At 39.8% G+C, this 23,263-nt stretch overlaps 1 protein-coding gene across 1 annotated transcript in view; it reads right to left on the reverse strand.

Moving 5' to 3' along the window:
- Positions 1–9,619: 9,619 nt before the first annotated feature.
- The window catches only part of mtx1b (metaxin 1b), a 29,398-nt gene continuing 15,754 nt past the window's right edge, over positions 9,620–23,263 (reverse strand). The window contains exons 3-8 of the mRNA XM_036565925.1: positions 22,510–22,589; positions 17,573–17,665; positions 13,837–14,019; positions 12,708–12,784; positions 12,137–12,294; positions 9,620–10,284 (exon numbers count right to left, since the gene is read on the reverse strand). Of these exons, the coding sequence (XP_036421818.1) occupies positions 10,070–10,284; positions 12,137–12,294; positions 12,708–12,784; positions 13,837–14,019; positions 17,573–17,665; positions 22,510–22,589 (806 nt within the window). The 3' untranslated portion in view covers positions 9,620–10,069. The remainder of the gene's footprint in view (positions 10,285–12,136; positions 12,295–12,707; positions 12,785–13,836; positions 14,020–17,572; positions 17,666–22,509; positions 22,590–23,263) is intronic.

Below are 23,263 nucleotides of genomic sequence, written 5' to 3' on the forward strand. Positions count from 1 at the left end.
CACACTGACAGCAGCACAGCCGGGGGAGTGGGAGGAGCCCAAGCTGGAAGAAGAAACAGTTGAATAATGGGAGGGGCTACACAATAAGACCCCCACCTTCCAAGTTGTTTGGTTGCACCTCTTTTTCCTCCTCAAATGAGCACTGGGGGTGGGGCTGTGTGTGTAATCTCGCCCCTGCTCTCAGCTCAGCTCCAGTCTGAGGGTCTCTGTTCAAGGCAAGGCAGGTTTATTTATACAGCACCTTTCATACACAGCTGTCACTCAAAGTGCTTTACAAATGAGAAAATACAGCCAAGGAGAATAGAAATTAAAAACATGATAAAATCCATAGATTTAAAAGAGAAAATCATCATTAAATTAAAAATCAAATTACAAATGAAACTAGGATAATTAAAAATAGAATTAGAAATTAAAATTAAAAGTTAAATTGGGATGAAAAAAGTGCCGTTATAGAGGAAAAGGGGCTTGAAATGCTAACAGTGTTTGAACTGAGTGTTTTCAGGCCGGATTTAAAGTGTCCAGCGTCGGGGCTCTTCTAATGCTCTTTCTCTCTGTCAACCAGGTCCATTTAAGAGCAGCATAGTAGCTAAACGCTGCTTCTCCATGTCTAGTCTTCTAGAACAGTGTGGTACTCACAGCTTCTGATAAGGAGCCGTTAGCTTCCAGTGTGCCACTACCGCTTTGTTGTAAACAAATAGATTTCAAACCTGATACATTTTTTCCTACATTAATTTTTTCTCTGAATGTCGCTGGATCCTGAAAACTGCTATATCCATGATAATAGTAAGCTAAAACTCCTGCACTCTGAAAGGATGTTGCAAGTAAGTCTTCACTCTTAAAAAGATGGTTCTTCAATGGTTCTTTAGTAAAGACAGTGGTTCTGTATGGGACCATAAACACTCAAAGCCCCGTTTGCATGCTTAAAGGTTCTTTGCATGGTGAAATGGTTCTTTAGATGGATAGAGAATGTCTCGTATATGGTTTTGAATATGATACCGCGTTTAAGTGCCAGTATACACCAATCAGGCGTAACATTATGACTACCTCCTTGTTTCTGTGCTCATTGTCCATTTTATCAGCTCCACTGGAGTTTTTAAACACTGTGTCCACTCACTGTCCGCTCTATTACCTTGTTGGTCCACCTTGTAGATGTAAAGTCAGAGACGATAGCTCATCTGCTGCTGCACAGTTTGTGTTGGTCATCCTCTAGTCCTTCATCAGTGGTCACAGGACGCTGCCCACAGGACGCTGTTGGCTGGATATTTTTGGTTGGTGGACTATTCTCAGTCCAGCAGTGACACTGAGGTGTTTAAAAACTCCAGCAGCACTGCTGTGTCTGATCCACTCAGACCAGCACAACACACACTAACACACCACCACCACGTCAGTGTTACTGCAGTGCTGAGAATGATCCACCACCCAAATAGTACCTGCTCTGTGAGGGTCCATGGGGGTCCTGACCACTGAAGAACAGGGTAAAAGGGGGCTAACAAAGTATCAGAGAAACAGATGGACTACAGTCTGTAACTGTAGAACTACAAAGTGCACCTATATAGTAAGTGGAGCTGATAAAATGGACAATGAGCGTCATAATGATATGCCTGATCGGTGTATACACATATGGGATTTCTATGTCAGCTCAAGTTTCAAAATGGACACGTTTAACTTGTAACAGGCATGGAAGTAACATTCTTTACTTTGCAGGTCTCAGGTTTTAAGTAATACTTTATTTTACAGGCTTTAACTTGAAATCTGTTTGCTGATTAGCTTTCTGTTGACCTGCTGAGCCTGAGGGTGAGGGCCTGAGAGCCTCCTTCTTAACCCAATTATGTCCAACACTAAATTTAGCGAGAAGAAAATGGCACCAGAACTCGTTCTGATTTTTGGTAAAGTTATACCATCTAAAAGTACCCATTTTCATTTTTTGATTGCATGTAATTTTCTTACTTTAATTCACAGGCAAATGTGGACGTTCTATTACATTGATTGTAAAAATTAAAATTAAAAGTTAAATTGGGATGAAAAAGTGCCGTTATAGAGGAAAAGGGGCTTGAAATGCTAACAGTGTTTGAACTGAGTGTTTTCAGGCCGGATTTAAAGTGTCCAGCGTCGGGGCTCTTCTAATGCTCTTTCTCTCTTTCAACCGGGTCCATTTAAGAGCAGCATAGTAGCTAAACGCTGCTTCTCCATGTCTAGTCTTCTAGAACAGTGTGGTACTCACAGCTTCTGATAAGGAGCCATTAGCTGTCAGTGTGCCGCTACCGCTTTGTTGTAAACAAATAGATTTCAATCTACATTGATTTGTTATATTTGTTAAGAATCAGTAGCTCCACCCCTGCTGAAAAAAACAGCGCAGACCAGAATGAATTTCATGCTGGTCTAAGTTGGTTTAAGCTGGTCACCCAACACGATCATGCTGGCTGACCAGCATACCAGCATCTGAAATCGCTGCTCTTGGAACAAAACCTTGTATCACCATTTTTGTCGTTTTTCAGTTTGACATTATTTAAAAATGCCTGTTGTTCTTTACATTGTGTGTAAATTTCATGATGAATGGACCAAAAGAAACGACCCAAAATGACTTGGAAAAAATTCTTGTTCCATTGATTTACATTAAAAGTAAAGTATGTTTTTTCCTTCTCCTGTAAAGTTACCATTTTGGAGATACGAGGTTTTGCTCAGACAGGTGGTTTTATTGGTGATCAGCATATAAACTTCCATTGCTGCAAAAGAGCATCTACAGCACAACATATCATTGCTGTCGGGACAAAAACCTTGTATCTCCATTTTTGTCGTTTTCAATTGTTTTGTTTTGTTTTTGTCATAATTTGAAATCACAGCTGTCCTTACATTGTGTGAAAGCTTCATGATGAATGGTCCAATAGAAATGCTCCAAAATTACTTGAAATAAATAATCTCTCCATTATCTTCCATTAATATTTAAGCATGTTTCCTCCTTCTCCTGTAAACAGCTTTGCTGGTTTTTCTAGCATATGTGACCAAACTGAATGTAGAATGACAAATTAAAATTAACCATATTGTTTCATCAATTTAAAAAAAAAAAAAAATCAGATTTTATATTTTAAACCCAGCCAAAAAAAGGCCACAAATAATAGAGATGACTAAATAGCCGTAAATAATGGAACCCATTCAGAAAGGCCTTGGCGAGTCCCTCGAGTCAGTCTAAAAACACAATCTCAGATTACACACACACACACACACACACACACACACACACACACACACACACACACACACCTCCCCCACAGCGAATATCAGAACACAACAAGACCAACACGCTGATAAACTGCTGAAAGTGAGAATAAACAGAGGAGCCTCTGACCGTCCTGCAGTAAAAGTGCTACTGCGGTGAAATAATGACCCCAGTAGAAGTAAAAGCAGCCACTAAACACCACAGTGGAGTGAAACGGTCTGAGGTTCCAGCGCTGAGTAACTTACAGAACTGCAGTGGAACTTCTTAGTCCACCCAGCATCTCTCAGCACAGGAGCTGAAGTCCGTTCGGCTCTATTCTTCTCTTTCTGGGTCCTTTGTGTCTAAAACAAGAAGCTACAGCTCCAAAGAGAGAAGAGTGAATCAGAGTAAAGCAGAACAGGAGCACAACAGAATGACGCTAAACCCTAAAACCAGAATCAGGAGCTGAATAACAAAAAAAAAGGAGATTACTCACTAATACTGTGCAGAAGTTTGTGCGCCCCTGGTCAAGCTGTATGTTTTGTAGATTTTCTGAGTGTAACAAAGTTTATAATTTGGTCTGTGCCAAATTCTATGTTTTTTCCAAATAAGCTAAATTTAAATAAATAAACACAAAAAGTGCAGAAAAATGGCAATATATTAATTATGATATAAAATCAATAGTGTGTTTTCTATGCAGGATGATTTAACTTATTTACACTTAGAAAACAAAAAAAAACCTGTCATGTTCATTTGACTGCGGGTGTTAAATCATTTGCATATGTAGGCCCAATCACATTTCACCCCTCGCCCCTACCTCATAGCCCTACCCCTCTGTTTTGCGCGTTCACATCTAGGGGTAGGGTGCCCCGATTCTTGTTGAGATAGAGGGGGAGGGCGAAGTGTTAGAGCTACATGACCCTCCAAACGGAGGTTTTTCAGAGACTCCAAACTGAGTGATATGAGAAAAAAAGAAAATCCGGAGATGAAGCACAAGCGACCAAAGAAACCCACAAATGTGAGAATTTTCTCTGTTAAAAATTACAATAATCGATAACAATCGTATTTTCTTAGTTTAATGTTGTTTCAGTGTATTTTGGTCCTTTTCTTCATAACAAGCATTAAAAAGTCGCTAATAGCAAGCTAATGTCTTGGTAGCTAGATAGCTACCAAATTCTAACAAGAACCTGGTGAATATCTGACTTCAGCTTCATATCACTGAAGAATTAGGGGTGGGTGATAATAAATAATTGCCCCCCTCTTTGAAGTCATATGATGCCCTAAATGTAACTAAAGCCCAGCAGTGAGGAGCTGAACTTTACCCTCCTCTGCTGTCACTGCAGACTGGCAGGGTCGCCTACAGAGCAGCGCTGGTAGCTGTTAATGAAGTGATGCTCTTTTTATTTGAGGGTCCCATTTCAGAGGGAAGATTTCAACCACTACCCTGTGTAACTCAGTTCCAAGGGGCAAGGAGACACTCGAAAACAAGGGGTAGGAGTGAAAATAAGAAATGGGACTGGGCCTCAGTGAAGTAAAAGCATTATCACTTTAAAATACTCAGGGAAATACAAACCTTTCAGAAGTTTATTTAAGTACATGACCCTATATATAATATCTCTCACTGTGTGATTGTTGTATGAGAACTATGAGATTATTTAACTTATTTATAGATATTTTTACTTGTTTTAAGTCATTTTATCCAGTAAAATTAGCGTTCTCCATCAGCAAACAAGTTTGCTTGTTTGAAGATATAATGCTTGAAACTTATCTGCAAAGAATACAATAATTTCCCTCAATTAAACAAGCCGTAAAAGTTTTAGGACAGGCCTAATAACCTTATAATACTCTTACAACGATCTTATAATGACAGATATTAGAAATACTGACTAGGATGATTTCACTTCACAAGATAAACCTCCTGGCGTGTGCAGAGTGATGATAAAGCACTGGTTGATGTAATGCTGAACTTGAGAATGAGTCATTAATATTATTTTTCTGTAAGTCCAGAAGGCTGATGTTTGCTGAGGGCTCATAAATGTATCCAGCGGGGAGGGTGAGATTATAAACCTATCTAACTCACCCCAGGAGAGTCTAGACCAGATGGAATGATAATTGCTGTTCATACAGAAGAGAAAGACGAGGAAAACCGCAGCCCTTCAGCTGATGTTCCTCCAAAAGGAGTGACACCTCCTTAAAGAGGGATGCAGTAAAAGTTTAGGTAAGTTAAATACAGCTGCAAGCAAAAGATTGAGCCCCCCCCAGTGAAATGTACAATCTACACTCACTCTCCATTTCCATTTTATCAGTTCCACTGACCACATAGGAGCACTTTGTAGCTCTACAGTTACAGACTGTAGTCCATCTGTTTCTCTGATACTTTGTTACGCTGTTCTTCAGTGGTCAGGACCCCACAGAGCAGGTACTATTTGGGTGGTGGTAGTGTGTTTGTGTGTGTTGTGCTGGTACGAGTGGATCAGACACAGCAGTGTCCACTCACTGTCCACTCTATTAGACACTCCTACCTTGTCAGTCCACCTTGTAGATGTAAAGTCAGAGACGATAGCTCATCTGCTGCTGCACAGTTTGTGTTGGTCATCCTCTAGTCCTTCATCAGTGGTCACAGGACGCTGTTGGCTGGATGTTTTAGGTTTTCAGTCCAGCAGCGACACTGAAGTGTTTAAAAACTCCACACAGCAAACCAAAAATATCCAACAAATTCTGTCCTGTGGGCAGCGTCCTGTGGGCAGCGTCCTGTGACCACTGATGAAGGACTAGAGGATGACCAACACAAACTGTGCAGCAGCAGATGAGCTATCGTCTCTGACTTTACATCTACAAGGTGGACGGACAAGGTAGGAGTGTCTAATAGAGTGGACAGTGAGTGGACACAGTTTAAAAGCTCCAGCAGCACTGCTGTGTCTGATCCACTCGTACCAGCACAACACACCCTAACACACCACCACCACGTCAGTGTTACTGCAGTGCTGAGAATGATCCACCACCCAAATAGTACCTGCTCTGTGGTGGCATATTGGGTCCTGACCACTGAAGAACAGGGTGACAAAGTATGCAGAGAAACAGATGGACTACAGTCTGTAACTGTAGAACTACAAAGTGCTCCTATACGGTCAGTGGAGCTGATAAAATGGACAGTGAGGGTAGATACAAGGAGGTGGACCTAAAGAAAACTTAAAAGTACACTTTTATAAACTAAAAGTGGGCCAATTTAGTCCTAAGAAGTATTGAAAAAGTACACTTACAAGTTTCCTATCAGTACATTGATACTAGTACACTTACTATATAAAGTATACTTGGGAAATGTACCTGAACTTTACTTAAGTTTACTTAATAAAATGAACTTTAAGTTCACTCTTTTTTGTAAGGGTTCAATGATGACCGCCACTTTTTCTATCTATGGAAATGTAAAACTAACAATATAAAAAGTCTCGATGTGAATGAGGGTGAATGCTGAAGTGCAAGGTTTATGCTTTCTTTTCATGTTTTATATTTAATTTTCCTTTTCCGAAGTTTTACACCGTGTCGATGGTTAAAATTAGACAAAACTCCACACCAGCTCTGCTGCGGTCGCTGGTTTCAGGTCTTCTGAAATGTTTGGAATGAAAGATTTCAGCGGATCTCCTGGGAGCCGTCAGCTCTGTCTGATTTACAGGACTTTCAGCTTTAAGTGCTTTATGGAGCCCCTAGAACGTTCGCTCTGGGTACGTGTTCTCTGGTGAGGTCACACGGTTTCTGTTACATTGGGAAAGTCGTTAGAGTTTGACAAGCTGTTTAGTCTGCTGACCACATCACTCCACCACACTGATCTCAGCCGTTACGGCCCGGTTCGGTCTCAGCCAGAGAAAGAATCGGAGGAAAACGTGTGAAACTGAGCCGCCACACTGCACCGTGTTCGGTTTGGATAAATATTTATCTTAATGGATTTTTGGACAAATGATAGCGCATTATGTATTTTATAAAGCTCTCAAATACCGAACTTCTGCCAATAAACTGAAATACATGTTATGGGCTCCAACATGCACTGAAGATCTGCTTTAGTTCAGCTGTGCTGACAGGAAAGCATCACTTTCGATGATCAATCATACTTAATGTTTTATATTTTAAACGTTTATCCGTCTATCTCCAGATGAAAAGATACAGGTTCTGGAAAAGGTTCTCCAGATTCTGAATGTGGGACCCTGCACATCTAGGGTCAAATTTTACAACGAGTATTTTATTTTTTAGCTATCGATGTTGACGTTTGGTGGCTTTATATACCAAAAACAGTCCAGTGAGGATCTCCCATGGTCTTCTAAGGTCTTCAGTGAAGGTGTGATGATTTCTGGAATCTAAACAATACAATGCCTGTAATTTTTAGTTAATTTTTAATTAACAGCTTGTTGTGTTTAAGTATTGTAAACTCTTAAAAAGATGGTTCTTCAAGTGTTCTTTAGTAAAAGGAACGGTCATTTTTAGAACCATGAGCTCCATATAGAACAATTTCATACATAAATGGTTCTTTGCATGGTGAGATGGTTCTTCAGATTGACGCAGGATGTGTTTCTTGAAAACGGTTCTATATAGCACCAAAAAGGGTTCTTCTACTATAACAAGCTAGACATTGTAACAATAGTAGAACCCTTTTTGGTAATGTATAGCACCATGTACAACACATTCTCCATCAATCTGAAGAGGCATGTCATGACGAAAAGAACCATTTATGTATGAAATGGTTCTAAATAGAACCCTTGAAGAACCACATTCCTTACTCAAACAAAAGGGTTAACTTCTTGTAATAATGCTCAACAGAAAATTATCCAATCAGGATTGTCCTCTCTGTGGTGTCTAGGTTTATACAGCCAAGCAAGCCCTGTTATTGGTTAGGACTTCAAGAGCTGGACTGAAGGCCTTACACGTTAGATTAACTATCAACATAATTAGGAGGTGAGAGATGAATCAACCAATCATGCTTTGATTTACAATCCATCAGACAAAATCCATAAGAAAATTGTCACTCTAGTCTTTCTGGAAGTTCTAGATATGTCACTAATGGTCGTAGGTCAGGTTCTGCTTAGTTGTTAGGAATGTAAAACAGCGGCGGCAGCTCTATGTCAGAACTCTTTACTGAAAGAGTCGCTGTAAAACTGATACATACAAGCTTTAAATATCAGTTTAATCTAGAAGGTGCACAAAGTGTTATGTGTATTAGCATTAGCTTAGCACTAACATGGTATTTGAAATCCTATAGTGGCATTTAAGCCATCCGTGCAATGAAACACCATAAACACACTAGTGAACACACACATTAGGGGGCAGTGAGCACACTTGCCCGGAGTGTTGGGCAGCCCTTTACCGTTTTACTCGCCCGTTTAACTGTTATCATTTTATACTGTATATATGTATGATTTAGTGCTGGGCGATACGACCTCAAATCAATATCATGATTAACTGAATATTTTACCTCGATTATGATTAATGAATGATTATTTTGTTTTGGTTTGCTTTTTTGCTCTCATAGTTTACTGACAAGGTTTGTACTGTAAATTTGTTCTGCATATCTTGATGTAAATCGTCTCAACAGCCAGATCAGAATTTACACGGCTTTTACGTCAATCCAACTCCACATTCGTCATAATTTCAAGCTGCTGAGACTCAAATATTTGGGGTGATATTTCTGTACAGACTTTTCCAAAACCCTCCGTGTTTGAAGAGATTTCTAAAGAAATGTCCGAACGCGGCCGCAGGAGAACGAGGCTGCAGCGTCAAAGAACAGTTAAAGGTCTGAAAGCAGAGTTTAAAGAATCCGAGGACGCGAACCAAAGAAGTGACCGCGCCCTTTTTACGGCTCGAACACACTCTGGGTGATGAGCCCAGCTGTCAGTCAGTGAAGCTTCATGATGGCTCCTGTGATGCTGGTGAAGATGAAGCTGAACCTCCGGCCAAACAAACAGCCAAACAAAAAAATCAGATTTGGGCCACTTTTACCTGCTGTGTGAACGTAGCCTGAGCTTCCATGTCACAGACTGGATGTGGTGGAGTCACGTGACGACACATGTGAAAGAAAGTTTTTAAGGGGACAGTACATGAACACACAGAGTGGGGAAAGGAATTTAAAAAAAATCGAAATAACTGACATGGGCAAGATTACGTCGGTTAGAGGTTCTGAATGTCGGTTCTGATTACTTTTCGATTAATTGCCCAGCCCTAATATGATTTAGTGATCGTTCTACTTTATTTAGGTTATTCATTAATTTGCGGGATTTCTTTTCATGCGTGCTTCGGCCTGCTCCCACCCGCAGTGGGCTGGTTTCCCGCCCACTCCCGCGCACAACCCTGCAAGATACTATGGTGGACTGCAGACCTCTAATTCACATAGTTTTGTCATCAAATCAAGTTGCCATGTGAAAAGTTAGAGATATGAAACAGTAATGTGTGGTCAGGTGGTATTTAATGACCTGATAACAATTCAAAAATCCATCACCCTAAGTGAAACCTGGAAGACAACATTTTTGCTCCAAAAAAAGAAGCATTTCCCTTTTGATATAAGTCAGAAAGTTCTGGTACACGATGTCTTTACCAGTACTGGTAGCTTTTTAACAGGGACAATGCAAATGTTTAAATAATAATAATAATAATTAGAGTTATCATTTAAAAAAGAATTATAACAACAACAGCAATTAACTATTAAACAATTAGAAAAATGAAAAGCACCAACATGGGGCTTGCCTATAACAAGCTCAGAGATACTTCGGTCGAGCAGCTTGTAGAGATCACGTTGTAAAGTACACAATGTACAGTTTCACTTTGAATAACAGGCGGATGCCCATTGCTAGCAGCAAAGCAAGTACACCCGTTAGCCCAGGAGAAGATTTCCTTCTTTCATTCCTCCTCTTCCTCATCGTCTTCATCATCACCGTGTGGCTCCTCCAGCTGTGCTGGCGTGTGTTTGATGGTGATGATGCCGCTGAGGACGGCGTAACCCAGCATGGCTCCCACAGCGAACAGGACCGACAGGATCTGGTTCCGTCGCTTGTGCGGTTCGTTGTCAAAGTCTCCGCCGTCGGGATGGTTGGACACCTTTTTGGCTGGCGCCTCTGGACAGGACAATGACAGGACAAGCGTTACAATGTAGGAAGAAAACAATCTCAGAAGTGTTGCTTTTATGTTTTAATGCATTATTTTGAATGTCTTAAGCCAAGTTGTTGGAGCCAAGTTAGTTTAACCTCTGATAGTTCTACAGTTTAAGCGATTACCGATGAGATCTGTGATTTCAATCCAGTATTTATCTACAATGTGCTTAGATCTTACAAAGTAGTGACCATCACCCTCTAGATGGCAAGCTATTAAAAACTGGCATGCTTCTATGATGGATATCATTGTATGGGCTCAGAAACACTTCAACAAACCATCAACACCATCATCATCATCTTAAACCGCTTAATCCAGGTAGGGTCGCGGTATCGGTTGGAAGAGCAGAGAATCCCAGCCGACCCTGTCCTCCACGACTTCCTCCAGCTCATTCTGGGGGACCCTGAGCTGCTCCCAGGCCAACTTGGAGACATAATCCCTCCAGCAGGTCCTAGGACGACTTTGGCATCTCATCCCAGTCTGCCGTGCCTGGTAACCTCCTGCCAGGAGGCGTCCAGGGGGCATCCTGATCAGACACCTGAACCACATCAACTGGCTCCTCTCAAAGTGGAGGAGTAGCTGCTCTACTCCGAGCTCCTCCCGGGTGACCGAGCTCCTCACCGTGTCTAGTGTAGCCCACCACCCTGTGGAGAAAGCTCATTTCCACTGCTTGTATTTGCAAACTCATTCTTTCAGTCATTACCCACAGCTCATAACCACAGGTGAGGGTGGGGATGTAGACCGACCGGTAAACAGAGAGCTTCGCTTTATGGCTCAGCTACCACTTCACCACTACAGTCCAGTACAGGACTCGTGAACAAGACCCCGAGATAATTACACTCCTCCACCTGGGGCAGGTCCCTTAGTTTTGCCAAACCGTTGTCGGTAAACACGATCAGTCACTCCATCCAGAAACGCAAGCTAAGACTGTACTATGCACAGCAGAAGCCATACGTCAACAACTTCTCTGGGCTCGAGCTCATCTGAAATGGACTGATGCACAGCGGAAACATGTACTGTGTTGTGATGAGTCCACCTTTCAGACCGTGAAAGGAAATAATGTACGTCATGCTCTTCAGGTCACAGAAGAAAAGGACCTTCCAGATTGTTACCAGTGTAAAGTTCAAAATCCTTTTAGGCAACATTTCGTTCAGAGACGTCAATGAATATTTCAACGTGTTAATGGTGAGCTTTAACGTGTTATCACAGCACAGCTGCGGGTGCTAGACTGGCCTACAGTCCAGAACTGTCCCCCTCTAAAAACTGTGGTGCATTAAGACAGCAAAGTGCAAGTGCAAAACATGACAAAGAAGGTCCCACATGGTTGCACAGCTGAAGGCTTGCATGATGGAAAAATGTCACCAAATGTTTACGAAGTGATGCACAGTGGTAAATATGCTTCTGTCCCAACTTTTTGGGATGTGTTGCAGATATCAGTTTCGAAAGAGCGTACAGTTCATACGAAAACATTAAATATTATATAGTATTTTCACTTTATTACAGGTCAAACAAAATTTACCAATCCCTGCTTTACGTTTCTATTAGCATTTCACACACTGTCCCAACTTTTGTGGAACTGAGGAATGAGTCCTATGGTACAATATCCAGACCTTTCAGTCTGGGCTATCAGTGAGAATTTGGGGAAATTACACAAACACTTCATCCCAAACCAATCAGCTATTCAAATCCTGACAAAATAGCATCTGGAAAAACTAACTCTGCTCCAACAGTGCTTATGATTTATGCCAGTTTCTGTTTGCATTACTCAGTGTTTCATAATCATCATGAAGAGGAGACACGTGGGTAGAAACTCCAAACCTCTGCTCTCTGAGGGGAAGTAGAGCACTAGGATGTTTGTGCAGAATTGCCGCAGGTTCTCCAAAGAGTTGAGGTGCTGCTGGAGCTTTCCGTTGGGCAGCTTAATCTTCAACAGGGGGGCCAGGTGCCCAAACACATACGCATCCAGAGAGGAGGGCCTACAGGAGCACAGCATAGTCACTGTATTGTGTGGTCTACTGTCTATCGTCTTGCACTTTGAACCCTTTTTGTTCTACACTACCTTGCACTTCTACTCACTGGCCATTTTATTAGAAACCCCTACGCTGTACTTCCACTCACTGGCCACTTCATCAGAAACACCTACCTTGTAAGTCCACTATATGTTTACGATTACAGACAATAGCCTATCTGTTACTAATTTATAAACCCTGCCTCACATTCATCTCTGGTCAGTTTCAGACCACAGGACTGCTGTTCTCCAGATACTATTTGGGTGATGGACCAATCTCAACACAGCAGTGACACAAAAATCTAGGTTTATACTAAATATCCACTCAGAGCATCTTTGTGGTCAGAAACAACCACTTCATCTTGCATTAAAGACACTTACGAATCTCCAAAGAAGAACTTCTGAGAGCCCAGTCTCTGCGAGAGAAGCGTCATACACTCCAGCGCATCGTGATAAAGCTGAGGAGGAAACCATCGACAGAGAAGCATCAGACAAGACCATTAAATCCTGCAGTAGTAATAAAGTAGCTTAGGAGATTTAAAAACTCTTGGTAAACCAAAGAAATACAACAGCAGGCCAAAAGGTTAATCTCAAACACATGAATTTACAAGTTTGTTCTCCCCAGGACAGTTGCATACGGCTTTACATATCTATAGTGTATCTATAAAGTCCTTATAACTCTTTCTTTTTCCACTACTTGTAAACACCAGCCATCCTTTACATTACATGACCACTGAAAACCAACCTGCAGTCCTAAATACACCCTCTACACCAACTACACCACCGTTCACAAGATCAGCATCACTCTCTGTCAATAATCATTATTTTATTTTATATGCAATAATATACAATAATAACATACAATGCAAGTTTAAATATTATAAAGTAGCTACCAAAGGTTTTTACATATAAAATTAATCATGTATTTTTGGAAGCAAACAAAGCAAGTTATTAACCTTTAAATTTGTTAGAACTTCATTCTGGACATTAATTTTATAAGAACTTCAATTTTATAAGAACATTTAATTTTAAATGAACTTCTAGACGTGAATTTTATAAGAATTTTATTCAGGATATTAATTTTATTAGAACTGCATTATGATATTAATTAGAATTTTTGGAATTTATTTTTATTAGATATTTATTTTATTAGAATCTCATTTTGGATATTAATTTTATTAAAACTTCATTATGATATTTATTAGAATTTTTGGAATTTATTTTTATTAGACATTTGTTTTATTTGAACGTCATTCTAGATATTAATTTTATTGGAATTTCATTCTGGATATTAATTTCTTTCTTTTTTAGTCATTTTAGAATCATTAATAGAGCTCAATTCATCTGTTCATCACTCTGGATAAATTTAACATTTTTATTTTAAAGGTATTAATTTATATTATTGAAAACATTGATTCTACCCTTTTGAACAGTAGGGGGTACAGAACATGGCTCAGTGGACTCTATCAGGGTCCACTCTTTCTCTGAGCTCCCTCCTCCTCTGCCTCACCTCTTTCTCCAGCTGTTCTCCCGGCTCCAGCGTTGGATCTCCTCTGACCAGCCGCAGTCTCTCCAGCTGCCGGCCGTGAATGCGGTTGGGCAGCAGGAAGTTGAGGGGGAAGGGGATGTTCTCTGCGTACCAGCGCCGCGTCGCGTCCACGTAGTTTTTAGCGTCGACCCACTGCGTGTAAATCTGAGGACAGAGAGAGAAACAAAGTCACCAACTGAGCAGAGACCCCAGCAGAGGAGGCCTACATACCCGTGTGACGGCAGAGCAGCCTGGAGACCACCGTTAAAGTCTTAAACGATGAGTCTGAATGAGGTTTCCACTCATAACTCAGTTCAGGTAACTTTCCACAGAGTCACACAGCGTGCAGGTTCTGGTCATTAAACCCAGCAGAGAGGCAGTGAGGCATCAGTTAGTTATAATAAATGTTACTGGACCCCTCGGGGGAGTCTGGATGTTCTACAAGCAATCTGTATTCATGCTACACGCTACAGTTGGTTCCACTCATCTAACGCTTCAAACGTTCTTTGTTTTAAAGAGAACTTTCACAGAGGTTAACAGGCCTAGCAGCTTTAGAGTATCCCCCACTCAAAAACGGTTAACTCCTCTTGGATGGCTTATTGTGATTATAGAAAATTATATTTATATCAAATATGTTACTGTAGCACAGAATTTTTTTTTTTTTTTTCATTGAAAACACACAGTTTCTGAGTACATCCCAAAAAAGCTTTTACATCATGCTCTCCGAGCAAGTAAACCTGTGTATTATGGAGCTGTTAGCCTAAGCTACTTGCCTTCTCGCTAAAGAGAGCCGTTACTGAAGAAAAAACACTTCAAAGCACTTGAAAGCATCAGAGTGACCCAGGTAAATTGTGGGAGAAGGTTTTGTGGTCAGATGAGACAAATATGGAGCTTTTTGTCCAAAAATGTGGCGCAGACCTAAAACCGCTCATTCCTTAAACACCATTCCAGCAGTGAAGCATGGTGGTGGCAGCATCATGTTGTAGGAATGCCTTTCCTCAGCAGGGACTGGGCATCTTATTAAAATCGAAAGACAAGTGGGTGGTGCAAAATACAGGGGGCTACTGCAGGACGACTTGCTTCGGTCTGCTAAGGAACTGAAGCTTGGGAGAAACTTCACCTTTCAGCAGGACAGTGATCTCAAAGCAACACAGGAGTGGTTGAACAACAAAAGGTGGATGTTTTAGAATGGACAGACCTCAATCCATCCAGCATCATCCAACCAACCTGAACAAACTGGAGAACACCTGCCAGGAACAATGGGTGAAACTTCCCCCCAAGCAGTGTGGAAAGCTGGTAGAAACCGACTCCAAGAAACTTAAAGATGATACTGAAGCAGAAAGAGGTTCTACCGTGTACTAGTCTGCAGGAGTTGAACACTTATACAAGCAGAATTTTCCAGTTTTAATTTTTTTTAATAAACATCTGATCTTTATAAAGATATGACAACAAATAATATACTTTAAGGGCAATAAAAATAAAATCTGTGTGTCATTTGTAATCCAAATGAATCTGAGTGCTTTTAAGGGGGTTGAATACTTTGCAAGGCATTGTCTCTTTTGTTAATATACTTTTTTTTTTTTTTACCTCTGGCTTTGAAAATTGTTACCTCAAATACGTGTGTTTGTTAGATTCTGCTGGTGTGGGTTCATGGCTTCTCTAAATGATGAACACTAAAGCAACTTGGGTGCTAACGGCGCCCCCTTTTGGACAAACTTTAGACTGCTAGAGAGGAGTTACAGAGCCACATCCATGTGCTTCACATATTAAAAGATTAGGTATCTTCCACTGTTATAGAGGAATCACTCTGAATGCTTTAGATGCCTTTGAGAAAACATTAATTATTATATTTCTTGTAATTTTACAACTTTTAATATTTAACATAAGTATAGAGGTGCGGAGTGTCCTAGGAAGACAAACACAGAGCACTTCCTACTATTTGGTGGTAGTTTGATTCAGTTCTTACGTTTAGTCTTCGTTTGAAGTACGCTGCTGGTTTTAAAAGGATGCTATTAGAAACATGAGATTCTACTAAAAATGTAAAAATAAAAAATCTGCTTCCTTGTGTAATGACGGGTTGTGTGATGTTCTGGAGGCCGCAGGGTGCTTTAGTGGCACGCAGTGAAAACAAAGTCGGTCTTTTTAAGGCTTTAGTTCAGACCACATCTAAAACACCACCAGGAGAAAAAGCAGAACAGATGCCTTCACCATTAGCCACCGTGTATTAATGAGCATCATGGAACATTCATCGCACTGCGCTGTATCTGGGAAACATCTCACAGAGGCACGAGGAGGACAGACCCTGACAGCACACTCTTACTGAACCTTCTCAGACATTTATACAGTTTTAATGGGTTGCTATGACTTGCGAAGAGCCTTTAATAACTTGTCCACAATATCCACTTACACATTTTTAAACATGTCATTAGTGACTAGCTTTATTTTTCAAAACCTGTATTTTAATTGGGGCTGTCAAACAATTAAAACTATTGCTTTCTTTTGCGTAGATGGTCGTGATTAATCACGTTTGTATGCTCAAATTTTACCCCAAAGAATGTTTTTTTTTTCTCATTTTGTTATCGACATATGAGTGAAAAAAAAAGAAAATCTTCATCAGAATATATTTGAAGGGTTTTGTCACAAAACATATTACAGATCATTTTTTTAAAAAAAAATTAAAGTTTCTTTTTCTGATATACACTGTTGGGGGCGGGCTTTCAACATTAAAAAATATCAGTGCTGTATTATAATGAATACCTTCTTTATTAGCTACATAAAAATGTGTTTTCTATTATACATCCATTGTTATTCTTATCAAAAAAATAGTCAGACTCACATGGGAGAAACATTTTTGAATGCCGTTAAAAAAAATGGGTGGTGTTAATAATTCATGATGTTAATACTGTTAATTTTAACACACATTAATGTAACTACATTCTGGGGCCGTATCACAAAAACTTCTTAAGTCTGAAATCTTATCTTTTCTGCTTAGTCACCATGACAACTTCAGTTAGGACTGAATTTAAGTGATGGTGGTGAATAATGAGGAGACGGAGCTGAACGTGTGTCTGTTTATTAGGAGGAATAACGTTAGTGCGCTCGGCTAAAGCGTTTGGGAAATGGAGACTGAAACTGTGGAGTGGTGATGCTTTGATAAACAGCACGAAGAGCTGAAACAATATTCTTAACTTTCAGTTTATTGCGCTTTAGTTTTATTTAAGCTTTTATATATATATATATACACATATATATATATATATATATATATATACACACACACATATATATATATATATACACATATATACACACACATATATATATATATATATATATATCGGTAACGGTATATTGTTAGGTGCCTGGCAACTAGCTTGATTACTCTGTTTACGTATTTCAGCTGTGCGCGTATGGCCGTTCGAGTAGGTTAAGATTTCTTACTTTGAGATAAGATGCTGTAAGATTCCTAAATTAAGATCAGATTTGCTTCTGTAATACGAATTTGTGAAAGATCTTATCTCGACCTGTCAGATCTTAAGTTAAGATAAAAGGATAGAAGGTTTCTGTAATACGGCCCCTGGAGCTTTTGTGTTCCGTTCATCATGACATGTTCGTACCGTGTAAAGGGCTGCTGGAGTTTCCGAATCTTGTAAAAAAAGATTAAAAGCAAAGAAAAAATTACAAATAAGAATTTCTCTCTCTGTCTCTCTCTCCTCACCAGAGCTGGCAGCAGTTTCTCCTCCAGTAACGAGACGAAGGCCAGCGTGTCTGCACCTTCTTTAGCTGACAGGTCATAGTCCGCATTGTATTTCTGAAAAAACATACAAACAATCAGATCAGCATAAAATCACATTGAAAAAAAAAGTAAACACTTATGTTACAACTAGCCCACGTTTGAACTTACGTACAGCTGGGGCAACCGGCCCCTCATGACCTCAGCGAGAACGGCTGGGGACAAACTACTGAATAGGCAAATATGTAAAGGTATTTTCATGACATTATGGAAAAAATGACTTATTGCAGTGGACTATATGGACTGGGAAGTGACCGGTACATTTTAAAACTTTCATAAAATTATTTTTAATTATATAGACGCTTAATGATACAAACACTTTAGCTCGCTAGCTAACTATGGTAGCTCACTAGTGGGTCACTAGTGGGTCACTTCTGCCCAAGCTGAGGCTTCCTTCATCCAAGTTAAAGCTTTGCCCAGTCTGGAGCTTCATCTGCAGGGCTGCAGCTGGACACTATTGACCCAGCCTGCCAGATGCTTTACTGTAGCTGTGATCTGATGAACCATATATGCTCCTGTCTACTGCTGTCCACTGCATGACCTCAGAGTGAGCGTCATGGAGAACGGAGAGGGGTTTGAGAGCAGCCGTGACCCAGCTGCAGAGTGAGATAGGCTGCATTAATGTATGACTGTTTAAACTGTGCGTCTGGTTAATGGTGCAGTGTTTAGGCTCTGAGTGCTTCTCCTCCTTCAACACCTCAGAGCGCCAGACGCTCCTCACTGAGCCAAGAAGCTTCAGTCATGAGTGCATAAAGACACGATGAGCAGGGACTTCAGCAGGAAAGACTATGGCTTGACCCATATATTGACTGACCAGTATGAATAGTTGACTAGTATTGCGACTGACCAATAACATTACATATCATTGGCATAAGTGAAAACTGAGTGCCTTGTTTTATATTATAATGAAGACACACCTCTTACATGAGGAAGATGTCTGAAGGTTTTAATGGTTTAATGGTAGAAAAATAAATCTGGCCACTGATCAAAAATGGCGAAACAAGAGAGAACAGATTCTCTGGCCTACAAAATAGTGTCAAAACTTAAACACCGTTTTAATAATAATGGAAACAAGAAGCTGCTTTTTTCCCCTTCGCTCTCCTGCAGCAGATCAGCAGTAAAAATATCAGCCAGCTGATAACTGTAATGAGGGGTCAGCAATATGACTATTTTATCATTACTGTGGCTGTTTTTGTTAGCATGATACACATTGTGTATTTCTTAGCTTATTTAATTGGATAAATATTAAATAAAAGTCACAGTTTTTATAGTTTATGAATGCAATGACACTATTAGCGCATTTTGTCTGTGTCAATATATCGTGATACATATTGTGTATCATGAAATGTGACTAGTTCATGATTTCTACAAGGAACTTTAGACACTCAAGATCTCAAGAGGAGATTCAACGTCCAGTAACTTCTCCACTACAGCTCTGATAACAACATCCCACTCGCAACACAGAATACAGCAAAATAACAGAAGCAGAAAGCAGAGTCTGAACACAAACGACAGCCAAGGGGCAAATTATAACTGAGGTCTAATGTTTTCTCTTACACAATATTAATATTCATTAAGACTTCCTGCTGCTTATTTTGCAATTGAGAGTTTACCATATTTGCATAATTGACAACTGACAATCACACCAGTCAGTAAAACTGTACTATTGTAGTCTGTTGACTATTTTTGACCATTTAAATTCATGTCAGCTGACATTATGGGTTATTAATGGAATATTTAGACCTTTAAATATGGTATCAGTGGTAAATACAGGCACCTCACAGGACCTGAGGAACAGAACAGCTGGCCTGATTTCCTCCCACTGCGGTAAATACCACCCCAATAAAACACAGTGCCAGCCTTATAAAACCCAGACCAAAACCAGACGCCATACGACCAGCTACCACTTACCAAACCACAGCTCAGTAACCTCAACAGAGCTAAGAGGAGCCCGACAGGAGCTTAATCTGATTAAAACTGAGGAAAACTGGCAGGTGGGAAGGTGAATGTATGTATTATCACTGTATCAATACCTTCATTTAAAAAAAGGCCAGAAAATGTGAGTTTGTCAAATATTTTAATGTGCACTCTTAAAAAAAGGTTCTTCAAGGGTTCTTTAGTAAAGAAAATGGCTCTATATAGAACCATGAACACTCAAAGCACCCTTTGCACGATTAAAGTGTTCTTCAGATTAATGGAAAATGTGCATGAATGTGTTATAGACGGTTCTATATAGCACCCAAATGGCTTTTCTGTTGTTACAAACTTGACATAACAATAGAAGAACCCTTTTGAGTGCTATATAGAACCATTTTCAAAAATGTTCTATATAGATCTGGCGGTTGGCGCTTTCCTCCGAGCGCGTTCGGCTGTCCAATGACGTTGCGTGAGCGGCAGCTCGAAAAGAAGCGGTGGCTGGTTTCACAGGTCTCGGAGGAAGCCTGTGTTAGCCTTCACCCTCCTAGCGTTGATAGCATCGTGTGATTGGGGGAGTCCTAACTAGCGGGTGGAATTGGAGACGACTAAATTGGGGAGAAAATCGGGTAAAAATTGAAAGGGGTTAATTTATTCATTTATTCGTTTTACAGAATGTGCATTTAACTGCTCTTCAGCTACAGAGAACAGGCCTAATGGCTAAACCCTGTGTGTGTGTGTGTGTGTGCGCATATGAGCTTCCTGTGTCTTCTCTCTCTCTGTGAAGTAACCAAACTCTTCCAGATGTCACTGACCGTTTCCTGCTCCATAACTGCGTCAACATTTGTGCCCATTCATCTCTGACCTGCTTTTCACATTTCAGAGGACTCTTTAAAACCTGCTTTGAGGGTCATTATAGTCTAACAGTTTAATAAGGAACCATGTTGAGCATATTTTTCTATTTAGTTTCTGGATGATGTCCAGAATTAATGAAAATGAACAACTTTTATAGACCCGGTTATGAAAAGAACAACACACTGATTCCCACTTTAATCTCTAAGACACCTCATCAGCATTATAAAGGAGGGGTTTACTGAAACATGCACTGACTCATCGATCTGAAAGTGGGAATTCAACTGGAACATTAGAATTTATTATAATCAACCATTAAACAATCAACGCAAGCTTTTTTAAAGAGAAAAAAAAACAACTATGTATCGTTTTATTGGCTGTTATTCATCAAAGCTGCGTACAGTCAAAGCTGAGCATAAAATTACACTGACAATTGACTGTAACTGGGCTAACAATGCTAACTATTAACAAACAAAATGTCTCAAAATAACAAACAATGTCACCTCAAAATAACTTTGTTTCAAAAAGATTTTTAGCAGAGAAAACGGTTCTATATAGAACCATGAACATTTGCATGCTTAAATGCTTCTCTGCATGGTACTTCAGATTGATGGGGAATGTGTTGGATATGGTTTTAATATTATATATATATATATATATATATATATATATATATATATATATATATATACACACACACACACACGCCCTGCGATGGACTGGCGACCTGTCCAGGGTGTATCCTGCCTTCCGCCCAATGACAGCTGGGATAGGCTCCAGCACCCCACCGCGACCCAGAAGGATAAGCGGTTTAGATGATGGATGGATATATATACACACATACACATACACACGCACACACATACACATATATATATTTAAAAATGCGTGTGTGTGTGTGTGTGTATATATATATATATATATATATATATATATATATATATATATATATATATATATACACACACACATATATATGCAAACCAAAAAGGGACTGAAGCATAAGTTCATGGTTCTAAATAGAACTACAGACTTACTAAACAACCCTTGAAGAACCAACTCTTTTAAGAGTGAAAAACGTTGTGTAGAAGTCCACAAGTCATCACTATCTACTGCTGCACTGGTTAGCTCTAGTGTTAGCTCTGCCCCAGCTCTAGTGAACGGGCAGCCTCAGCTACTTTAGAGTGACCAAAAATGTCCCTTTGCTATTTTGGAGTAATACAATGTGTTTTAAAATTGTACTCCCGAATTATTTTAGCTACACTCTTAAAAAAAAGATCTTCAAGTGTTCTCTAGTAAAGGGAATGGTTCTATGTAGAACCATCTGCATGCTTAAATGGTTGTTTGCATGGCAAAATTCTTCTTCTATATAGAACCTTTTTGAAAGTGAAGTTCTTCTATTGCTACATGCTTGACATCGTAACAATATAAGAACCCTTTTTGGTGCTCTATAGAGAACCATATACAACACATTCTCCTTCCATCTGATCAACCATTTCACCATGCAAAGAACCATTTAAGCAAACTAATGGTTCTATATAGAACCTTTTTAAAAATGGGGCTCTTCTACTGTTACAAGCTTGATCAGATTCAAGCTAATCAGATCGTTGAGAAGTCAGAGATTCACATCCCTAATTTACAGCATTCGTCTTTTACATTTTAAAAATACTTAAAAAGTCTTTCGCTTTTAATTTCCTTTTTAAGGTTTTTTCTTTTGCTTTTATGTACTTTGTACATCCTTTTGATGTACATCATTTTTTTAAGCTAATGACACTTTTATTTTTATTGATTTCCTCACTGAAGCTCTTTGTGTATGAAAGGTGCTAAATAAATAAACTTGCCTTTAAATCACAATCAGCCTTCGCCTGCTGAATCTCAGTGAAGCTACACTGGATTCAGACATCACTGCTGAAGAGAACGTCCTACAGAGCTGTCAAGTCCTACAAGTGTTCGCATTTAGACCCGAAACTAGTTTAGGTCAAAGGTCTCGTTTCCGATCTGAATGGACCCGTGAAGACCTTTACTGTCACCTAAATCTCCACCTGTTGCTGTTAGCCATTCAGAGCCGGATGAGGGTCAGTGAGGAGGTCATTCACCTGTTTCCTGAGCTGGATGATGATTTTATTGGGCTGGGAAAAGCTTCCCTCTTCTCTCGTCTTTAGCGCAGGCAGAATACCTGTTAGAGAGGAAATAAACACAACACAGAGCTGTTACCCACGATTAAAACCCACAGTGAACGCGATTAGATCTGGTGTGACTTTAGTCTCTATAAAGGTGAAAGACACGACTGGAGGACATTTCGTCTTTTATCCCCCTCAAATTCATAAACAGAGCTCTAGACACATGAAGTCCAGTTAGTTGGGGTTTATTACTTTTGTTTATGCTATCAATGTTCAGAAACAGTGAAATCATACAGTTGATGTCATATCAAAACCTCATAACTCTACTCTTTGTGTTTTTTATTTCTGAATACTACTTAAGTAACTAAATAACTACTGCTTGGAATAAATAAATGATTAAGTAATAATCGCATTATATTTTAAGCATAACAATCTGAGTGTGCTGCAGAATCTTTGAAAAGTTTACACAAAATTTAGAATTTCTTAATATTTGGTAGCGTTCCCCTTTTGCTTTAAGTGTTTAAAAGCTCCAGCAGCACTGCTGTGTCTGATCCACTCAGACCAGCACAACACACACTAACACACCACCACCATGTCAGTGTTACTGCAGTGCTGAGAATGATCCACCACCCAAATAGTACCTGCTCTGTGAGGGTCCATGGGGGTCCTGACCACTGAAGAACAGGGTAAAAGGGGGCTAACAAAGTATCAGAGAAACAGATGGACTACA

Source organism: Colossoma macropomum, unplaced genomic scaffold, assembly GCF_904425465.1.
Source record: "Colossoma macropomum unplaced genomic scaffold, Colossoma_macropomum, whole genome shotgun sequence".
Lineage (NCBI taxonomy): Eukaryota > Metazoa > Chordata > Actinopteri > Characiformes > Serrasalmidae > Colossoma > Colossoma macropomum.